The sequence below is a fragment of the Sapajus apella genome, unplaced genomic scaffold, assembly GCF_009761245.1.
Source record: "Sapajus apella isolate SASKATOON/1434 unplaced genomic scaffold, GSC_monkey_1.0 scaffold22, whole genome shotgun sequence".
NCBI classification, from domain to species: domain Eukaryota; kingdom Metazoa; phylum Chordata; class Mammalia; order Primates; family Cebidae; genus Sapajus; species Sapajus apella.
Window position 1 is genome coordinate 10,036,803 of NW_022436962.1, and position 17,965 is coordinate 10,054,767.

Genomic DNA, 17,965 nt, shown 5'->3' on the forward strand with positions numbered 1-17,965 from the left:
TTTCCTGGTTTTAACCATTTTACATCCAACCTGCCATCTCAGAGCTGACCAGAGCAGCACAGACCCCTCCAGACTCCTAGGACATTTGATTTGGGGCGTCGAGTCCTGGCTGGGAAGTTGGCACCTGGGTTCCAGCCCCAGCAGCCTCTGAAGAGCATGAGTAAATTACTGAAGTGTGTGGGCCTCCCTGCCTTCAATGCCTGTCTGTAAAATGCTTTCTAGGGTCCCAAACATTTCCAAATACATCCATGCCATCTAATCAACCCCTGGAGTAGCTGTTCCACTTCTCCTGTTGCTCCTTGATTTCAGCCTTCTCTGCTCCAGCCCCAGACCCCAGCCCCTGCTGGCTGGCTCCCGCCTCAGTGGGGAAAACCTGACCCCTTCATGCTGAGTGAGCTGGCTGGGAGGGGCTGCATGCTGTGCTCAGGTCACACTGGAGGGCATCAGCTGGGTCCCTGCACTTGCCCTTGGACCTCTGCAGTCCTCCTGGGAAGGTGAGTCAGATCCAACTTCTAGGACTGGATCGGCATAGCTCCCAGACCTCCTTGGGGCTCCTGGGTGTGGGAGCGTGGACTTCCCAGGCAGCTTTCCACTTAGTTAACTTGCCCAACCTGCTCTGTCGACTCTGGGCAGAGCCCTGAACTTCCCTGCTCCAGCGAACTGCGGGAGATGCCAAAACAGCACCCAGCTGCCCACCACAATTACCAGAAGGGCCCCAGTTCCTGGCTTCTCTGTGGCTCAGACGCTGGTCCTATCACCTACACTTGGGAGCTCAGTGCATCCTCTTTCTCCTTTCTGCTGAGGTGGTGGCTGCACTGAGTTGCCTCTGTCTCTTTAAGAGAGAAAGAGAGAGCAAGAGACGGAAATCAGGAAGTATGAGAGAGCCGAGAGCCAGGACTCAGGGCTGAGCTTGGTTTTCCACCGCCACAGGGAGGCAGGGAAGAAACCCACTAGTCCCAGCTGCTACAGTGGCACAGGCCATCACGACTGGCCTGTCTGTGGGTCCTAGGGGCCCTTGGCCACCAGGAGGCTAAGAATACTGCCCATGAATGACAGCAAGCCCTGAAAGCTCTGGGGGTGCCACCCGGTCCCACAAGCCTGCATCCCCTGCAGTGGAGATGGGGTGAGTGTGCAGCGCGTGGAGGGGGCGGGGTGGAACGAGGAGGGCAGGCAAGGGGCAGCTGTAGGACAGCTCAACCGGGCACAGGGGTGTGGGCAGGTTGGCAGCAGTGCTCTCATATAGAGGGTTGTGTGTGGCATAGAGGTGAGCCACCGTGGGCCAACCACAAGCCCTCCCTGGGCTCCGCTTACCAACACCCGAAGCCAGCGATCAGCTCCCCGCGCCTGCCTCACCTTTCCCAGGATCCTTCTCCCTGGCCAGAGTCTCAGGAGTAGGAGATGCCGGGAAAGTCTCCCTGAACAGTTGGGGGATAGAGCTGGAAAACCCCAGCCCTGTGGGGGAAGTGATAAACAGGAAAGGGTTAAAGGGCTAGGGCCAGTGGCCTTTGATGGAGGCTGAGAAGCAGCTGCACTGAGGGGCGCCTCTCATCCGCCCTCCTCTTTCCGGTGTAGCTCTGCGCCTGGACGTGCCACAGACAGAAAACACAACACACGCTCGCCAGGAAGAGCCTTTGCCTGATTCAGGGCGGCTCAGAGTGTGGGGTAAGTGCATTTGGCCACAGCAGAGCCCTGAGGAGGGAGGGGAGGAGTGTGTGGGTCAGTGGCGGCTCACATGCTTCACTATCCACTGCTCATTCATCCAACCACCCGCTGAGGGCCACTGAGCCCTTCTATGCACCAGGTGCACCGGGTGGTGCTGGGAGGATCTGCCGAGCGTGCAGAGTTGAGCCAGATGTGCCACAACCAGAGCTCGCAGGCACAGAACCCAGTGGCACACCGCCTGTCTGGGACTCTGCCCTTTGCACCTCACTGCCTATTACCCCAGAGTCTTCAGCTGTTCCTCACCCCAGTATCAGAGCCCTTGGCCTTGACTTGATTTCAGCGTGCTCTGCTCCAGCCCCAGCCCCCAGCCCCCAGCCCTGCTGGCTGGCTCCAGCCTTGGAGGGGAAAACCTGACCCCCTCTTTCACGCTGAGCTTTTGGAAGCCTCTCAGTACCTCATTTGCTTCTGTGTAAGATACACTCCGACTTGGCCTGAAACTCGGAGTTGACCAGCAATCTCTTCAAGGGGCCTCTGGATCAGTGAACTGACATTCTCAAGGATTTTAAAAATTTGTTTCTTTTTTTCTTGTTGATTTGCATTTTTTTAAAAGATTACACAGGCTGGACGCGGTGGCTCACCCATGTAATCCCAGAGCTTTGGGAGGCCGAGGTGGGAGGATCACAAGGTCAGGAGATGGAGACCAGCCTGGCTAACATGGTGAAACCCCGTCTCTACTAAAAATACAAAAATTAGCTGGGTGTGGTGGCACGTGCTTGTAGTCCCAGCTACTCAGGAGGCTGAGGCAGGAGAATCACTTGAACCTGGGAGGCAGAGGTTGCAGCAAGGCAAAATCACACCACTGCACCCTAGATTGGGTGACAGAGAGAGACTCTGTCTCAAAAAAGAAAGGAAAAAAAAGATTACACAAAGTAAATATTCACAGTGAAGGAACGTAGGATTCCAGGCATGGCAACCCTCAGTTTGAGACCCCTTGTAGGTTGTTATAGGTCTATAGAATGTTAGAACAAGAAGACACCTTTTCTAGTCTAGCATTATTTAAAAGTACTTAAGTGGCTGGGCATGGTGGCCCACACCTGTAACTTTTTTGGGGAGGCCAGTGTGGGCAGATTGCTTGAACTCAGGAGTTCAAGACCAGCCTGGGCAACATGGCAAAAACCCATCTCATCTCTACAAAAAATACAAAAACCAGCCAGGTGTGGTTACACATGCTGATGGTCCTAGCTATTGAGGAGGCTGAGCTGGGAGGATTGCTTGAGCCCAGGGGGTGGAGGTTGCAGTGAGCCATGATTGCACCACTGCACTCCAGCCTGGGTGACATGGAAAGACCTTATCTCAAAAAAAAAAAAAAAAGTATTTAAAGGATGGCGGCCCTTCTAATGCTTCTGTCCCCAAGTATCCCAAAAAGGCCAACCCTGGCCTTATTTTTCAGAGAGAAATTGAGTGTAACTTCTGAGGCTACACTTTCTGATACTAATTGCTGTAGGAGAATCAGCGTTTGGAGAAAAGATGAGGACAAAGATGGGAAGCAGAGCTGTAGGGGGTTCAGCCTCTCCCAATGGCCGAGTGATGAAGTTCCCTCCCCGATACCCTGCTCTCACGCACACCCCCACACCCACACCTTTCTCCCCAACACACACGCACACAGGCACACACACACGTATGCACACACACAGACACACATCCACACCCACACCTTCCTCCCCAACACACACACAGGCACACACACGCGTACACACACATGCACACACACACGCATGCACACACACTCACATCCACACCTCCCCAACACACACAGGCACACACATGTGTGCACACACACTCGCACACACCCTCACACCCACACCTTCCTCCCCACAGCACACAGACACGCACACACACATGCACACTCACACACGCACACTCCCCCACACACCTTCCTACCCCCAACACACACACCCACACCTTCCTCCCTACCCCAACACACACACACACATACACATGCACACACACACCTTCCTCCCTAACCCCAACATACACATGCACACACACACACACACCCCTTCCTCCCTATGCCCAACACACACACACACACACTCACACCCACACCCACACCTTCCTCCCTAATCCCCAACACATGCACACGCACACACACACAAACGAACATGCACACACGAATACACACACACACACGCACACACGAATACACACACACACACACACACACACACACACACACACACACTCTGAAGCAACCCTGTCCCTCTTGGAGCAGCACTGGCCCCGCTGTCAGCTCACAGCAGCAGGAAGTGGTGGGCCTGGCAGGCAGGCCCCGTGGGGGGTGGGGGAGTGGTTCCAGGCTCATGTTGCAATCCTGGAGATTTGTGGTGGTGTGAGAGATGCTGCCTGACCTGGGGCCCTTCCTCCTATACTGTTTCTGCTTTCTGGGACAATCGCAAGCCTGGATGCCAGAACTCCAGAAACCTCAGTGCTAGGGAGAGGTGACAAAGACAAGAGGTTTGTCTCTGCAGAATGACCTGCCTGGGGAGGGGCTCCGAGGGAACCTGGGGAGCCAGGACAGGCAGAAGGCCAGGCCCCTTAGGTGGAACAGGTGCAGCTGTGGGCTGAGGGCTCAGCGGGGGCTCGCTTGTGCTGTGTGTCCTTATAGGGAAGTTACTTAACCTTTCCGTGCTTCACACATCCCCCGCTCCCTTGCGTGTGGAATGGCCACATGGAGCCCTTCTTAGGGTGGTCTTGGGGGACAGTTACAGTCAGGCCACCTGTGGCCACCCCACGCCAGAAATGGAATCCGGGGCCCCCAGCATGCTCTTTTTCTAGGCGGAAGGTGACCAGCCAGCCCAGGGCAGGAGATGCAGAGCACCGCCAATTACCTGTGGCACACAGATGACCTGCTGGGGCAGGGGGCCACTGCCAGTGTGTACAAGGCCCGCAACAAGGTAGGGAGCAGCCCTGGCCAGGCCCTGCCCAGCCCAGTCTTGGCCCCCTACACCTCGGAAACTGGCTCAGTCAGCCCCCCGTGGGCCTCAAGGGCGGTGGGACAGGGACCTCTGGGCGTTGTGCAGCACACTCACAAGGTAGGTTTGAGCAGAGGGATGGGGAGCTGCAAATGGCTCCCTAAGAGGATGCCTCTGTCAGGCACGAGTTGGGGGAAGAGAAAGATGAAGTCACAAGACACACATCTGCGGGAGGTAACAGCAAATGGGATCTAGGACTAGCAGAGGGGATAATTAAGCCTTGTTTGGATTTATCCTGTGGGAATATATGAGATGCTATCCACTTTGCCTTACTTAAGGGTGGGGGCCAGACACACCAGGTTCCAATCCCTTCCCTGCTGCTAGCTTCCCCAAGGAGTGCTAGCTGCCCTTGGTGATTGTCAATAGCAATTGTAATAATAACAACAAGCCCTCCCCTGCAGGAGGTCAGGGTGCCAGGCTCTTGTCACTTCCCAGTGCTGGACTGTCTACCCCTTGAGAGGGAAAGGAGGTGTGGGTGGGAGCCGCCCCCATCCAACCAGGTTCATCTCTGAGGTTGGGCTGGCCAGAGAGGCTGAATGGAGGCCCAGGAGAGAGTGGCTGCTGTCCTGCAGGAGCGGGACTTGCCCTAATCCCCCTGCTATCTCCCACTGCTCCCTCCCCAATGGCAGAAATCCGGGGAGCTGGTTGCTGTGAAGGTCTTCAACACCGTCAGCTACCTGCGGCCCCGCGAGGTGCAGGTGAGGGAGTTTGAGGTCCTGCGGAAGCTGAACCACCAGAACATCGTCAAGCTCTTCGCGGTGGAGGAGACGGTGGGTCTGGTGCTTGGTCAGAGGATGGTCTTGTCCTTACCCTTACGGTCTGAGGAGTGTCAGGCCACACAATAGCAGAGACTTGGTCCCATGCTCATCAGCAGGTCAGGCAGAGCAGGCAGGCTGCAGAAGGAAGCAAAGAATGCAAGGGGCTGGAGGCAGTGCACGGGAATGAAATGAGGGACAGAATCAGTACCTAAGCAGAGAGGGCTTCTTGGAAGAGGTGACTGTGTATTCAGGTGTGTGGTATCACTATGAGGCCAGGGAGGGAAGGCCAGGCTGGAAGCTGGAACCTAGAGAATGGGGGCTTTGGGCTCCAGGCTGAGCCACTTCCTAGTGAGTGGGAAGGAGAAGTGCCATCCTCCCGAGCCCCTCTCTGTCCCACCACAGGGGGGCGGCCGGCAGAAGGTGCTGGTGATGGAGTACTGCTCCAGTGGGAGCCTGCTGAGCGTGCTGGAGAGCCCCGAGAATGCCTTCGGGCTGCCGGAGGATGAGTTCCTGGTGGTGCTGCGCTGTGTGGGTGAGCCCCTCCCTTCCCCGCCTCCTCCCTAGACCAGCAACAGGCCTGGGACAGACGCTGATGGGCAGGACCCAGGCGTCTGACTCCTGATAATCATTCCATTTAAAATTCCAACTTAAAAATTCAACTTAAAAAAGAACACAGTGTTCATAGCAGCATTATTTGCAATAGCCAAAAGGTGGAAATAGCCTAACTGTGTAAAAAAAAAAAAAAAAAAAGGTGGGAGGAACCTAAAACAGAATATTACTCAGTCTTCAGAGGAAAGAAATTCTGACACCTGCCACAACATGGACGGACCTTGATGACATTGTGGTAAGTGAAAAAAGCCAGACACAGAAGGACAAATACTGTATGATTCCGCTCATGCATTCACAGAGACAGAAAGTACAATGGTGGTTGCGGGGCCTGGGGGCAGAGAAGAATGGGGAGTTGTTTAATGAGCACGGTTTCAATTTTGGAGAATGAGGCCAGGTGCAGTGGCTCACGCCTGTAATCCCAGAACTTTGGGAGGCCAAGGTGGGCGGATCATTTGAAGTCGGGGTTTTGAGACCAGCCCAGCCAACGTGGTAAAACCCTGTCTCTACTAAAAAAATACAAAACTTAGCCAGGCGTGGTGGTGCATGCCTGTAGTCCTAGCTACTTGGTAAGCTGAGGCATGAGAATGGATTGAACCTGGGAGGCAGAAGTTGCAGTGAGCCGAGATCACGCCACTGCACTCCAGCCTAGGTGACAGAGTGAGACTCTGTCAAAAAAAAAAAAAAAAAAAAAAAAGAACGTGGAGAATGAGAAAAGTTCTAAGATGGATGGTGTGATGGTCACACAGCAGCATGGCTGTGCTTAGCACCACCGAGCTGTACACTTAACATTGGTTGAAATGGGAAATTTGGTTATGCATATTTTACCACAATTAAATACATAATAAAAAGAGGTAATACAAAGAGGAGTGCCGCCCTTGGGGAGGCAGAGCCACCATCCCTCTCGGTTTCCTAGAGAATCCAGATGGCACCTCCATACCCTAGTGTCCTTAGAACGCCCTCCTCAGCCACATGCCCATCTCTGCCCTTCTGCTTGTCCCATGGCTCCGTCAGCCCACGGGACCTCCTGTCTCTCTAAATGAAAGGACAGCCTTCCCACCAAGATGAGCCTCAGACACTAGACTGTCCCCAGCCAGAGCCAGCTAGTGGCCCCTCATCTGTCCCCAGTGGCCGGCATGAACCACCTGCGGGAGAATGGCATCGTACATCGGGACATCAAGCCTGGGAACATCATGCGGCTCATGGGGGAGGAGGGGCAGAGCATCTACAAGCTGACCGACTTCGGGGCCGCCCGGGAGCTGGACGATGATGAGAAGTTCGTCTCGGTCTATGGGACTGAGGAGTACCTGGTGGGTGAGCTGCTGGGGACACGCTGCCCCACGCTGAGGGCTCCCCTTGCCTTGTGAACCCCTCAGAGCCCCCATGTGAGGGCCTGGCCACCTCCTGCTCCCGACAGGGTTATGTCTCTCCCCTGTGCCCCAACCGAAAGAACGCATTCTGTTCTCTACAATGGAAAAGGTGAGGCTGCAGCCTGGCCGGGCCTCCCGGCCTTGTGCAGTTAGCTCCTTGCCAGACAATGGGGAGGACGGGACGTGCAGGTCCCACCTTCCCCAGGACACAGGGTGGGCCGATGGAAACGCTCTGGGGAGGGTGAATGCAACACCTGTTTTTAAGATGACAAAGGAGAAGGATTTGAACAGTTCTGTTTTCACCTGCAGGTGGTAGAAGGAGGTGTGACCAGTCTCAGGCCCTTGCCAGCCCTCCCCCTCCATGACCGCGTTCTGGTTCTCTCTGGCAGCACCCGGACATGTATGAGCGGGCGGTGCTTCGAAAGCCCCAGCAAAAAGCGTTTGGGGTGACTGTGGATCTCTGGAGCATTGGCGTGACCCTGTACCATGCAGCCACCGGCAGCCTGCCCTTCATCCCCTTTGGTGGGCCACGTCGGAACAAGGAGATCATGTACGTCAGTCGCAGGGCGGGGAAGTGGGGTGGATTGGCGGTCACCTGGCCCTTCCCCGCCAGTCCCTGCTGTGTCTCCTGGCCCCCTCACAGTCCACAGCCCTCCTCTGGTCCACCCCCGCCCGGGCTCTTTGTAAATCTTTTTTTTTTAATTGGATCAAACAAGCAGCTGAGCTCTGCCCAGGCTAATGGGAGTCTGCCAACACTCCCGGTCTTAGATGAGTGCTTTGCTGCAGTCCTCTGCTCACCGACTGCTCTCCTCTTCTCAACTGAGGCTCGAAGAGCCACTTGCCCAGGGTGGCAGAGCCTGCCAGGGGTAAAGGTGGCCGCTTCCTGTTCCCAGGTCCAAGGTCTCTCCACGGTTTCCTGTTGTCTGACAGGGAAGTAGCCAGTGGCTGGAGGCCCTAGCGGCTCCCTCTGAGCGCACCGCCCAGAGCAGAGGAGGTGTTAGCCGGTGTAGCAGGAACGTTGCTGCACCCCCACTCAGCCCAGGGGTCCCGCTGTGTGGGACCTATATCAGGCCTGCAAAAGGGGAAGGAGCCCAGTGTGGACAGCGGCTGTCAGGGAAGCTGGACGCTTGGAGGGAGAGAACGAGGAGGAGAGGATACTGGGTCCACACACAGCTTGGGCAGAGGCGTGGAGGCTGGCCAGGCTGGGGGAAGCATAGCGGGGGAGAAGCAGTGGACAGGGCGCAAGTGTCTCTGCCTGAAGCAAAGGGCTCTGGGATGAATGCCGAGGCAAGGTGCTGTCAAAGCTGGGAGCCAGGTGGCTCGCACTCCGTCTCTCAGGCTACCTTGGGGTGGTTGGGTGACTTGAACCTGTGTGCTGAGTGTGTCGCGCCTGAGTGTGACGGCTGGGATCCCGCTGACCCAGGCTTGCTCCTCCAGGTACCGGATCACCACAGAGAAGCCGGCCGGGGCCATTGCTGGCACTCAGAGGCGGGAGAACGGCCCCCTGGAGTGGAGCTACACCCTCCCCATCACCTGCCAGCTGTCACTGTGAGTGGGACCCTGCTGGGTGGGTGATGCTGGAGTCTGGGCTGAGTATCACTTCTCTCTGCTGAGTCAGGACTTTCTGAGGTCTGTTCCAGCAGGTCCCAGGCATGCCGCGGGCTTGGGTACAGCACCTTCCCATCTGGATGCTGGAACGAGTTCTTCCAGCTCTTCCTCAACCCACCTTGCCCCACCGCCTTGGCCCTAGCTCTTCAGGACATTCTCTTAGAATGCCCCTATTGCCTGCTTATGGAGGACAAGTCTAGGCTCGACCCCTGACAGTCCCCATGTCCTGGGAGGGCAGGGGGCTGCAGAGCCAGCTGGTACCCATCCTGGCCAACATCCTGGAGGTGGAGCAGGCCAAGTGCTGGGGCTTCGACCAGTTCTTTGCGGAGACCAGTGACATCCTGCAGCGAGTTGTCGTCCATGTCTTCTCCCTGTCCCAGGCAGTCCTGCATCACATCTACATCCATGCCCACAACACGTAAGCAGGGGCAAGGGAGGGAAGCAGTGAGAACCTTCTCTTCCCAAGCAGCAGTGCCTGTCCAAAGCAGCATCTCCCACAGTATATTCTGAGGCGTGTGTACATAGGAACACTTCTGGGTCCAAACGTAGTCTGGAAAGAGACTGGTTCTACAAAGTTAAAGCTAAACAGGTTTTCTTGCACGTACTTCAGAGAGTCAATACCTTCTCTAATGCTAATATGCATTACACATCTGAGAAGTGTGTGCGTGGTGTATGTTGGCCATGCATTTCCTAAATGTACTGCTCATAGAACCCCTGATTTCTGAAGAATTTTGTGGAACTAAGTAAATTTTAGTGTCAGTGTGACAGGAAGAGGCGCAGAGCCAGAGGCTGGGTATCGGGACTCCTGGGACCTGTTTCCATGCTGTCTCCATCCACTATAAGATGAGAGTTCACAACCTCTCCCCTTGGTCTCTCCACCTTTAATAAGTGAGAAAATCACCTCCATCCCTCCGTCTGAAAAACAGAGCCCTGTCTATGGGCAACATTTAGCTGGGGCTTAGACTACCCTGGCCCCTCTTCCTGCCTGCTGACACCCCCTGCTCTCTGCCCCCACCACCGCTGTGTCTAGGATAGCCATTTTCCAGGAGGCTGTGCATAAGCAGACCAGCGTGGCCCCCCGGCACCAGGAGTACCTCTTTGAGGGTCACCTCTGTGTCCTCGAGCCCAGCATCTCAGCACAGCACATCGCCCACACGACAGCAAGCAGCCCTCTGACCCTCTTCAGCACAGCCATCCCCAAGGGTCTGGCCTTCAGGGACCGTGAGTAGAACCACCTGGGCTGGATCGTCCTCCTCCCAGCATTTTTCTCCGAGAGACAGGGGTTTGCAATCCAGGGCATGGGTTACTTTTCCTTGTGGGTGTTTCTTTGGGGCTACAGGGAGCAGGAGGCGGATGTGGGTTCTAATCAATTCTGCAGATGCCTCTGAGATGCCACGTGACGTGGGCTGGTGGCTTGACCTCCCTGGGGCTTCCCAGCACCCTCAGAGCTGTGGAAAGAACTCCAGTGGAAACAGGGAGATCTGGATTTAATATAGTTTCCATAATCTCTGATTTGTGCGGAAGTCTTAGGCAGTTTATGTTGTAAGAAGCCCAAGTCTGAGCTCCTGGAAAGAAGGGAAGGGGTCAGGGGTCCAGAGCTTTGGCCTTTCCCTAAATTCTCATAAAAGCGTCATTTCTTCTCATTTGAAGAATGCCAATTTTATCCTCCTTCTCTGAGGCTAGGAAGAGGTATTAACCTCAAAACCTGTGGGCAAGAGGGTGGTTTAGTCCATTTTCAGCCCGTGGACATGAGGATGTAGTTCTAAAAAGTGGCCACCAGATGGCAGTGAGGGATCACAACCTTAAGTGTGGCTGAGGCTTGCAAGGCTGGGGGTTCAGGGTGAGTTGCGAAGCCTGAGGTGGGAGATGGGCAGTGAGGGGTGAATGTGAGCTGGAAACAATGAAAGATGGGCTCTGAGTCCACCCAGCACCACAGAGGCAGGTCTCTCAGACAGGGTCTTTGTTTGCAGCTGCTCTGGACGTCCCCAAGTTCGTCCCCAAAGTGGACCTGCAGGCGGATTACAACACGGCCAAGGTGAGGGGCAGCCCCCAGGTGGCAGGGAGGGGCGTGACCCAGGGGCCGGAGGTGTGGGACCTGGTCCTGTACACCTCTGTTTTAGGGCGTGTTGGGCGCCGGCTACCAGGCCCTGCGGCTGGCGCGGGCCCTGCTGGTCGGGCAGGAGCTGATGTTGCAGGGGCTGCACCGGGTCTTGTGAGTACCGTCAGGGCCAGGCACAGAGCGGGAGGTGGGCAGGAGGGGGCGGCAGGCAGGAGGGGGAGGCGGGCACCCTGGGACTCTGCCTGCATGCATGATGCTCTGAGTCCCCTGATCAAAGCAGCTCTGACTCAGTCTCCCCTTGGACAGGGAGGTGCTCCAGGCCACATGTAGGCGGACTCTGGAGGTGGCGAGGACATCCCTCCTCTTCCTTAGCAGCAGCCTGGGCACTGAGAGGTGGGTGTCTGGCCCAGGCCAGCCGGGACCTCTCAACGCTGCTCTGTCTGCTCCTCACTCTCGGTACTTCCAACAACGCACCTCTCCTCCCCAACCCAGAGCTCCTGCCTTCTCTGCCCTACAAGAATGCAGGACACTCCCACCCTATCCCTTCTCCCCACTCACCAAATAACAGCAATGGCTCCCCCCAAACCCAGTCCCTCACCTGCAGGAGAAGGGGCCCCTCGGGGTACGGACTCTCCAGGTGCCAAGGTGGCTGCCCTTTTCCAGGAAGGGGCTTGCATCCTGCCAAGTCCTTCTCTGAATGATTTAGAATAATCACCCTATGCCAAGTGCCAGCAGAACTCAAGGGGAAGGACTCACACCCACGCACAGTCCCTGCATGTAATCGGGAATGGAGACCCAGTATTCTCCTGCCCCATCTCCTGCTTCCTCTGAGTCTTCCATTTGCCCTTGCCTTCCTTGGGTTCCCTGCCCCAATCCTTGAACCCCACTCCCTCCATTCCAGGCATATTAGGGAGGATGGGTTGGAAAAGGAGAGAGAGTGGGGAGGAGGAAGCCAAGTGGAAGCATCTGGAGATGGGGAATGTGGGAAGACTTCATTGGCCAGAGCATGGCTGAGAAGTGGGCATAGCACCCCAAATCCTGGAAGGCATGAGGCCATGGTACGGCTGAGGCGGGTGAGGAGTGGGAGCTCTGCAGCCTAGAGATGCCACTGGTAGCAGGAGTCTTTGGGGACAGAGGATCAGAGCCTGCCCATATGCCTGAAGGCCCCCATCCTCCCACCATCCCCCAGCCCTTGTCCTCAGGGAGCTCCAGGGAGTTTCCCAGCTGTGTGTTGACTCATGCAGCCCCATGCGCCTCCTGCTTGGCAGCAGCAATGCAGATGATAGGGCCCCTTGGAGGTGGAGGAGCAGGGAGGGGGAAACGGAGCGTTTCTAGATGACCGGGATGGAGTCTCCATCCAGGCTGAGCTCCTGTCAAACGGTGACAGAGAGCGGGGTGCAGTCAGCAGAACTGCAAGTGACTCACCTTTGAGCAGGGCTCTGTCCAGGGCAGAGGGGGTTCCAGGATAGATGTGGCATCGTGTCATACAGAGAGGCCCATGCTTCCTCTGAAGCAGCTAGCCCTTCCTGGACATGTGAGGGCCGATTGGATTGTTGGGGAAGGGGAGACTAGAGTTGGATAGAGGCAACCACGGAGGCCTTCCTGAAAGATGAGGTTTTAAGGCCAGATGGAAGGAGACTACCTCAGGCAGGAAGGTCTGTGCAGAGACAGAGAAGATTAGGGCTCTGTTCATGGGGGATGGAGAGGGTGCTGGGGAGGCTTACTGAAGCCACAGTCATGATGGCAGATATCCCAGAGCGAAGTCAGAGGGGACAGAGGAGGGGGTAAGGAGGGGAGGGAAGAATGCATAGAGGCCCTGGAGGGGTCCAGCTAGAGGGCAGTTGGACCCCAATAAAACAAACAATAGGGAGGCATTGTGGACTCTTGATCTGGAAAGATGTGTTTGAGAAAGCTTTCTGGGTGTCTGTCTGCCCACTTGCCCAGGATGGACATGCATGGGGCAGGTGGAGTGGCGTGCTGGCCCGGGTCTGGCGTCCTGGCATCCTGGCGTTTGCTGGCTGCTGTTCCCGTTCTGGCTCTGCAGCTTCCTCCAAAGTGGCCTCCATGGTGTGTCTGGAGAGCTCGGGTCAGGCAAGTGGCTGCTTTGAAGCCTATTTCAGCCTCCTATCAAGGAGGAGGATGGGAAGCAAAAAGAGTTGAGAGCAGGCGAGCCAGAGGGCACACGCGGCCTCTTCTCTTCGTACGGGTGTGACTCCAGTCTGTTGTTACCTTCCCCTACCTGGGTCTCTGTATCTTCATTTTCTTTCTTTCTTTCTTTTTCTTTTTTTTTTTTTTTTGAGACGGAGTTTCGCTCTTGTTACCCAGGCTGGAGTGCAATGGCACGACCTTGGCTCACAGCAACCTCCGCCTCCTGGGTTCAAGCAATTCTCCTGCCTCAGCCTCCCAAGTAGCTGGGATTACAGGCGTGCGCCACCATGCCCAGCTAATTTTTGTATTTTTAGTAGAGACGGGGTTTCACCATGTTGACCAGGAAGGTCTCGATCTCTTGACCTTGTGATCCACCCACCTCAGCCTCCCAAAGTGCTGGGATTACAGGCGTGAACCACTGCTTTCAAAACCAGAGGGTTGGATGATCTTGGAGGCCTCCCAGCTCCCACATGTTGCAATCCCATTCTTGCCGGGACATCCTTAGACCTGTAGATTCTCCTAAGGTCTGAAGACACTAGCTCCACCCCCAGTGGGACCAGGTATTTCCATGATCTGAATGTCACACTGGAGGAGGCCAGCACCTTTGCCCCACCTGGTGACTCGCCTCTGCCCCAGTGTGCTCCTCCTGCCTCAGGCTCCCCAGGACCGCTCCCTTGGCAGAGCAACTTCTGCCTTTGTCCCAAAGCTCCCTGGCCCTCCTTGGCAGCTGCTGCCATCTGGAGGCCCTGCTCAGGTAGCCAGGACTGGCTTCAGGGATCCTAGGGCTTTCCCCAGCCCCACTGCCAGGCAAGACTTTGCAGGCAAGACTTGCTTTCCGGGCAAGACTTTCTCTCTGAGGTCCCTTTTGATCCCTGTGAACACCTTATTAGGTCGCAGGAAGGAAATCTGTCTCCTCGTTTTATAGATGAAGAGCCTGAGGCCTGGCGAGCTAAAGGACTAATCCAGTATCATGCAGATAGCAGGGGTGGCTGCCAGCGCTAGGACTTGACCCAGGTCTCTTGACTCCCTGTGGAGATGGGCTGGGTCAGCCTCACCCTCTTCTGCTGTCAAGTATCCCATGCCAGCTGGGCGTGGTGGCTCACGCCTGTAATCCCAGCACTTTGGGAGGCTGAGGTGGGCGGATCACGAGGTCAAGAGATCAAGACCATCCTAAATTGGTGAAACCCCAGCTCTACTAAAAAAATACAAAGACTAGCCAGGCATAGTGACACACGCCTGTAGTCCCAGCTGCTCAGGAGGCTGAAGCAGGAGAATCACTTGAACCCTAGAGATGGAGGTTGCAGTGAGCTGAGTTTGTGCCATTGCACTCCAGCCTGGTGACAGGGAGGGACCCCCTCTCAAAAAAAAAAAAAAAAAAAAAAATCCCATGCCTTAAAATCCATCTGTGCACTCAGTAATGCCTTCAGCATCCGTGCACTGCAGAACTACTGTGTGCTGAGCAAGCGGCTGGGCACTGGAGATGCAGGAGGAGCAAGGCGGCGGCACCCCGTCTTCAAGGAGCCTGCAGTTCATTCCTGATTCTCTCCGCGCCCGGCCCCTCTTTTCTCCCCTGCTCCCCCATTCCCAAGCCAAAACACACAGGATGCTTGTAAAGCATCGTGATTGTTACTGAAAAAGTGAATGCTAATGGTAGAAAGTTAGAAAACAGATAAGCAAAAATAAGAAAATTAAAATCCCTTATCCTACGACCCAGCTATAGGTTATCACACCTTAGGAGTACACATCCTTCTAGATATTTTTCTACTATGAATAAACAAAACCAGCATAAAATTGTAGTGTAGCTGCTGTTTATGACCTGTTTTGGGATCACGTCCACTGTCCCACCTTTTGGACTCATCTAGAGTTTCCCCTTGAAGTTGTTTGTCTTGTCCTTCTTTATCAGCATTTCCTGGAAACTGGGAGGTTTTAAATTTTTTTTTAGTATTTTACTTTCTTTCTTTTCTCTTTTTTCAAGACTGGGTCTCTATGTTGACCAGACTGGTCTTGAACACCTGGCCTCAAGTGATCCTCCCACCCTGGCCTTCCAAAGTGCTGGGATTACCGGCGTGAGCTACCATGCCCATGCTTTTGTTTTTTACTTTCTTTTATTTTATTATTATTTTTGTAGAGACAGGGTCTCTCTATGTTGCCCAGGCTGATCTCAAACTCCTGGCCTCAAGCAATCCTCCCACTTTTGCCTCCCAAAGTGCTGGGATTACAGGCGTGAACCACTGTGCCAGGCCTAAACTGGGAGGGCACAGGCTAGATGGATTCCAGCCAAACATTTTTTGCGAGAATACATTCCAGATGATGCCGGGTACTGTATATTGACATAACCATTGGCTAGTGGCGGCCTGAGTCCTCTAGTGTACAGTTGTATTTTCCCTGTAGAATGAAGAAGCAGAATGCTGTGGCCTTGTCACCGTGCAAATGGCCACACCTTTGTCATTCATCATTGCTAGTAATGCTGTGCCTTGGGGAACAGTTTCAGTGGGCTGCAGGACGTTAATGCTCTCACCTCTGACACATCATTGCCTAGTAGTCTACCAAATATACCTTTTCCCTCATCAGAAAGCTATTGGTTATCAAGAAATACAGTTTCTACTGGACAGAAACTTAATTCTTTCCCTTTAGTTACAAATTTTCCTGGTAAGGAGATCATTAATAGCAGCCTTGCATCATGGACCCATGAATTTTCATAGACTCAAGGTGTTACAATCTGCCTCAACCTTTATTCTTTGCATTGCTCAACCATGTCACAACTTTGGGTGAGTGAGGCCCTCTTCAGGACGGTGCCTCTGTCCCAAACACGAAACTCCCCAGAGACCCGGAGAGCCAGCAAGGCTGTCCTGCAGATGCTATGCCCAGCTGGTGCCCACAGAGCTCGCTGCCTCCCACCTTGGCTGTTCCTAAGCCCCCAAATGTGGCTTTTCTCCTTGCTTCCCTCAAGGTTCAGCAGCGTGGCTGGAACACCTGAGATCCAGGAACTGAAGGCGGCCGCAGAACTGAGGTCCAGGCTGCGGACTGTGAGTGAGGCTGGAGGGCAAGGGCTTAACAGGATCACAGCTGGGGCCTGTGGTCCAGCCAGCCTGCCCATCAGTGCCCAGGCTGAAGACTCCATGGAGGTCTGCTTTTTTGCCCCACAGCTAGCTGAGGTCCTCTCCAGATGTTCCCAAAATATCATGGAGACCCAGGAGAGCCTGAGCAGCCTGCACCGGGAGCTGGTGAAGAGCTGGGATCAGGTACATGAGGAAAGAAGGTCTGTGGGATTTTCCTTCTTTGTGGGGTGGGAGTGGGGGAGCGTGCAGCTCAAAAGGTCCAGTAGCCTTTATAGACATCAGCCAGCATTCTCCTTTCTCTTGGCAAGAGTGCAAGGGCATGGGGGCATGGAGGGAGATCCTGCAATGAACCTCCCCACCAACGCCACCGCCCCAGACACCAGCCAGGAGAAAAGGATCTGGGGTCCTGCCCTCATCTGGGAGTTTGAGGAACGCCTTGGGAATCATAGCAGATGCAACAATTCCGAATGAAGCAAGAGTTTAGCTCCCTTTCCCTGTGTCGGTCCCTTGGGTAGGTCCTCTCGTACAGCATCTCGTTGAATCCTGAAAGCAGTAATAGTGCTACGATAATGCCCTTTTATAAAATCGGCTGTTTTTATTTTCTTCTTTGAGACGGAGGCTCGCTGTCGCCCAGGCTGGAGTGCAGTGGCACGATCTCGGCTCAGTGCCATCTCTGCCTCCCAGGTTCAAGCAATTCTGTGCCTCAACCTCCTGAGTAGCTGGAATTACAGGTGTGCACCACCACACCTGGGTAATTCTTTATTTATTTTTTTTTTAGTAGAGACAGGGTTTCACCATGTTGGTTAGGCTGGTCTTGAACTCCTGACCTCATGATCTGCCTGCCTCAGCCTCCCAAAGTGCTGGGATTACAGGCATGAGCCACCACACCCAGCTGCTAAAGCCCTTTTTATAGTAGAGGAAGCTGAGTCAGTGAGGTTAACTTACCCAAGTCACAGCCAGTAAAAGACAAGTGACAGAGGTGGCATCAGGTCAGGTCTGTCCACCTCCAAAGCTGATGTTCTTGGCCTACACTAGTCAGGGATTCACAACCTTTAAAGCGCCACTCACCCTTTTAACAGACACAAAAAGCCCCACCCACCCCCAGCTGACCGTGTGGAGCTGCTGCCTCCCTTGCCACCTCTGACCAGGGAGAGGGTGGTGCCCAGAGCGGACCTCCTCCCATTCTCTTTGGTGCCTGCTATAATCTGGGCCTATCTGCAACCATCACCCCATTCCCTCAATTCTAAATTCAAACAGTTCTGAACACCACAGGAGTTTTTCTTAACTGTTTTGGCCATAAAACCTGATCTAAACCGAATGAGGCTTTTTGTAGACTTTATCTCACTTAGGGGGAATGTTCTTGTGGTTCTTTGGAGACGGGAATGTGTTTGATTAGAAGCTGATGCCCTGCTCGGGGCATTCTACAACACACTGTGTGGGTACCAGATGCCTTTCTGATATCAGAAGACAATTCTGAATTTGGAGCACATTTGGCCCCAAGCCTTTTGGATGAAGGCTGAGGATCCGAGGCCCCGTCCTTTGGATGAAGGCTGAGGATCCGAGGCCCCGTCCTTTTGGATGAAGGCTGAGGATCCGAGGCCCCGTCCTTTGGATGAAGGCTGAGGATCCGAGGCCCCGTCCTTTGGATGAAGGCTGAGGATCC

At 54.7% G+C, this 17,965-nt stretch overlaps 1 protein-coding gene across 4 annotated transcripts in view; it reads left to right on the forward strand.

Moving 5' to 3' along the window:
• Positions 1 to 672: 672 nt before the first annotated feature.
• Positions 673 to 17,965, forward strand: part of IKBKE (inhibitor of nuclear factor kappa B kinase subunit epsilon) — a 27,264-nt gene continuing 9,971 nt past the window's right edge. For 3 of the 4 annotated variants that reach the window (XR_004272177.1, XM_032289019.1, XM_032289020.1), the window contains exons 1-15: positions 673 to 1,123; positions 1,573 to 1,662; positions 4,498 to 4,616; positions 5,324 to 5,464; positions 5,855 to 5,984; positions 7,187 to 7,368; positions 7,818 to 7,978; positions 8,866 to 8,976; positions 9,275 to 9,454; positions 10,067 to 10,257; positions 11,007 to 11,071; positions 11,157 to 11,248; positions 11,402 to 11,488; positions 16,194 to 16,269; positions 16,390 to 16,502. Coding sequence is in view for 3 of the 4 variants with exons in the window: in XM_032289019.1 (XP_032144910.1) it covers positions 4,530 to 4,616; positions 5,324 to 5,464; positions 5,855 to 5,984; positions 7,187 to 7,368; positions 7,818 to 7,978; positions 8,866 to 8,976; positions 9,275 to 9,454; positions 10,067 to 10,257; positions 11,007 to 11,071; positions 11,157 to 11,248; positions 11,402 to 11,488; positions 16,194 to 16,269; positions 16,390 to 16,502 (1,616 nt within the window). In the remaining variant the exon portion in view is untranslated. Of the gene's footprint in view, positions 1,124 to 1,572; positions 1,663 to 4,497; positions 4,617 to 5,323; positions 5,465 to 5,854; positions 5,985 to 7,109; positions 7,369 to 7,817; positions 7,979 to 8,865; positions 8,977 to 9,274; positions 9,455 to 10,066; positions 10,258 to 11,006; positions 11,072 to 11,156; positions 11,249 to 11,401; positions 11,489 to 16,193; positions 16,270 to 16,389; positions 16,503 to 17,965 lie in introns of those variants that run through there. The other variant, XM_032289021.1, reaches the window with a different exon arrangement.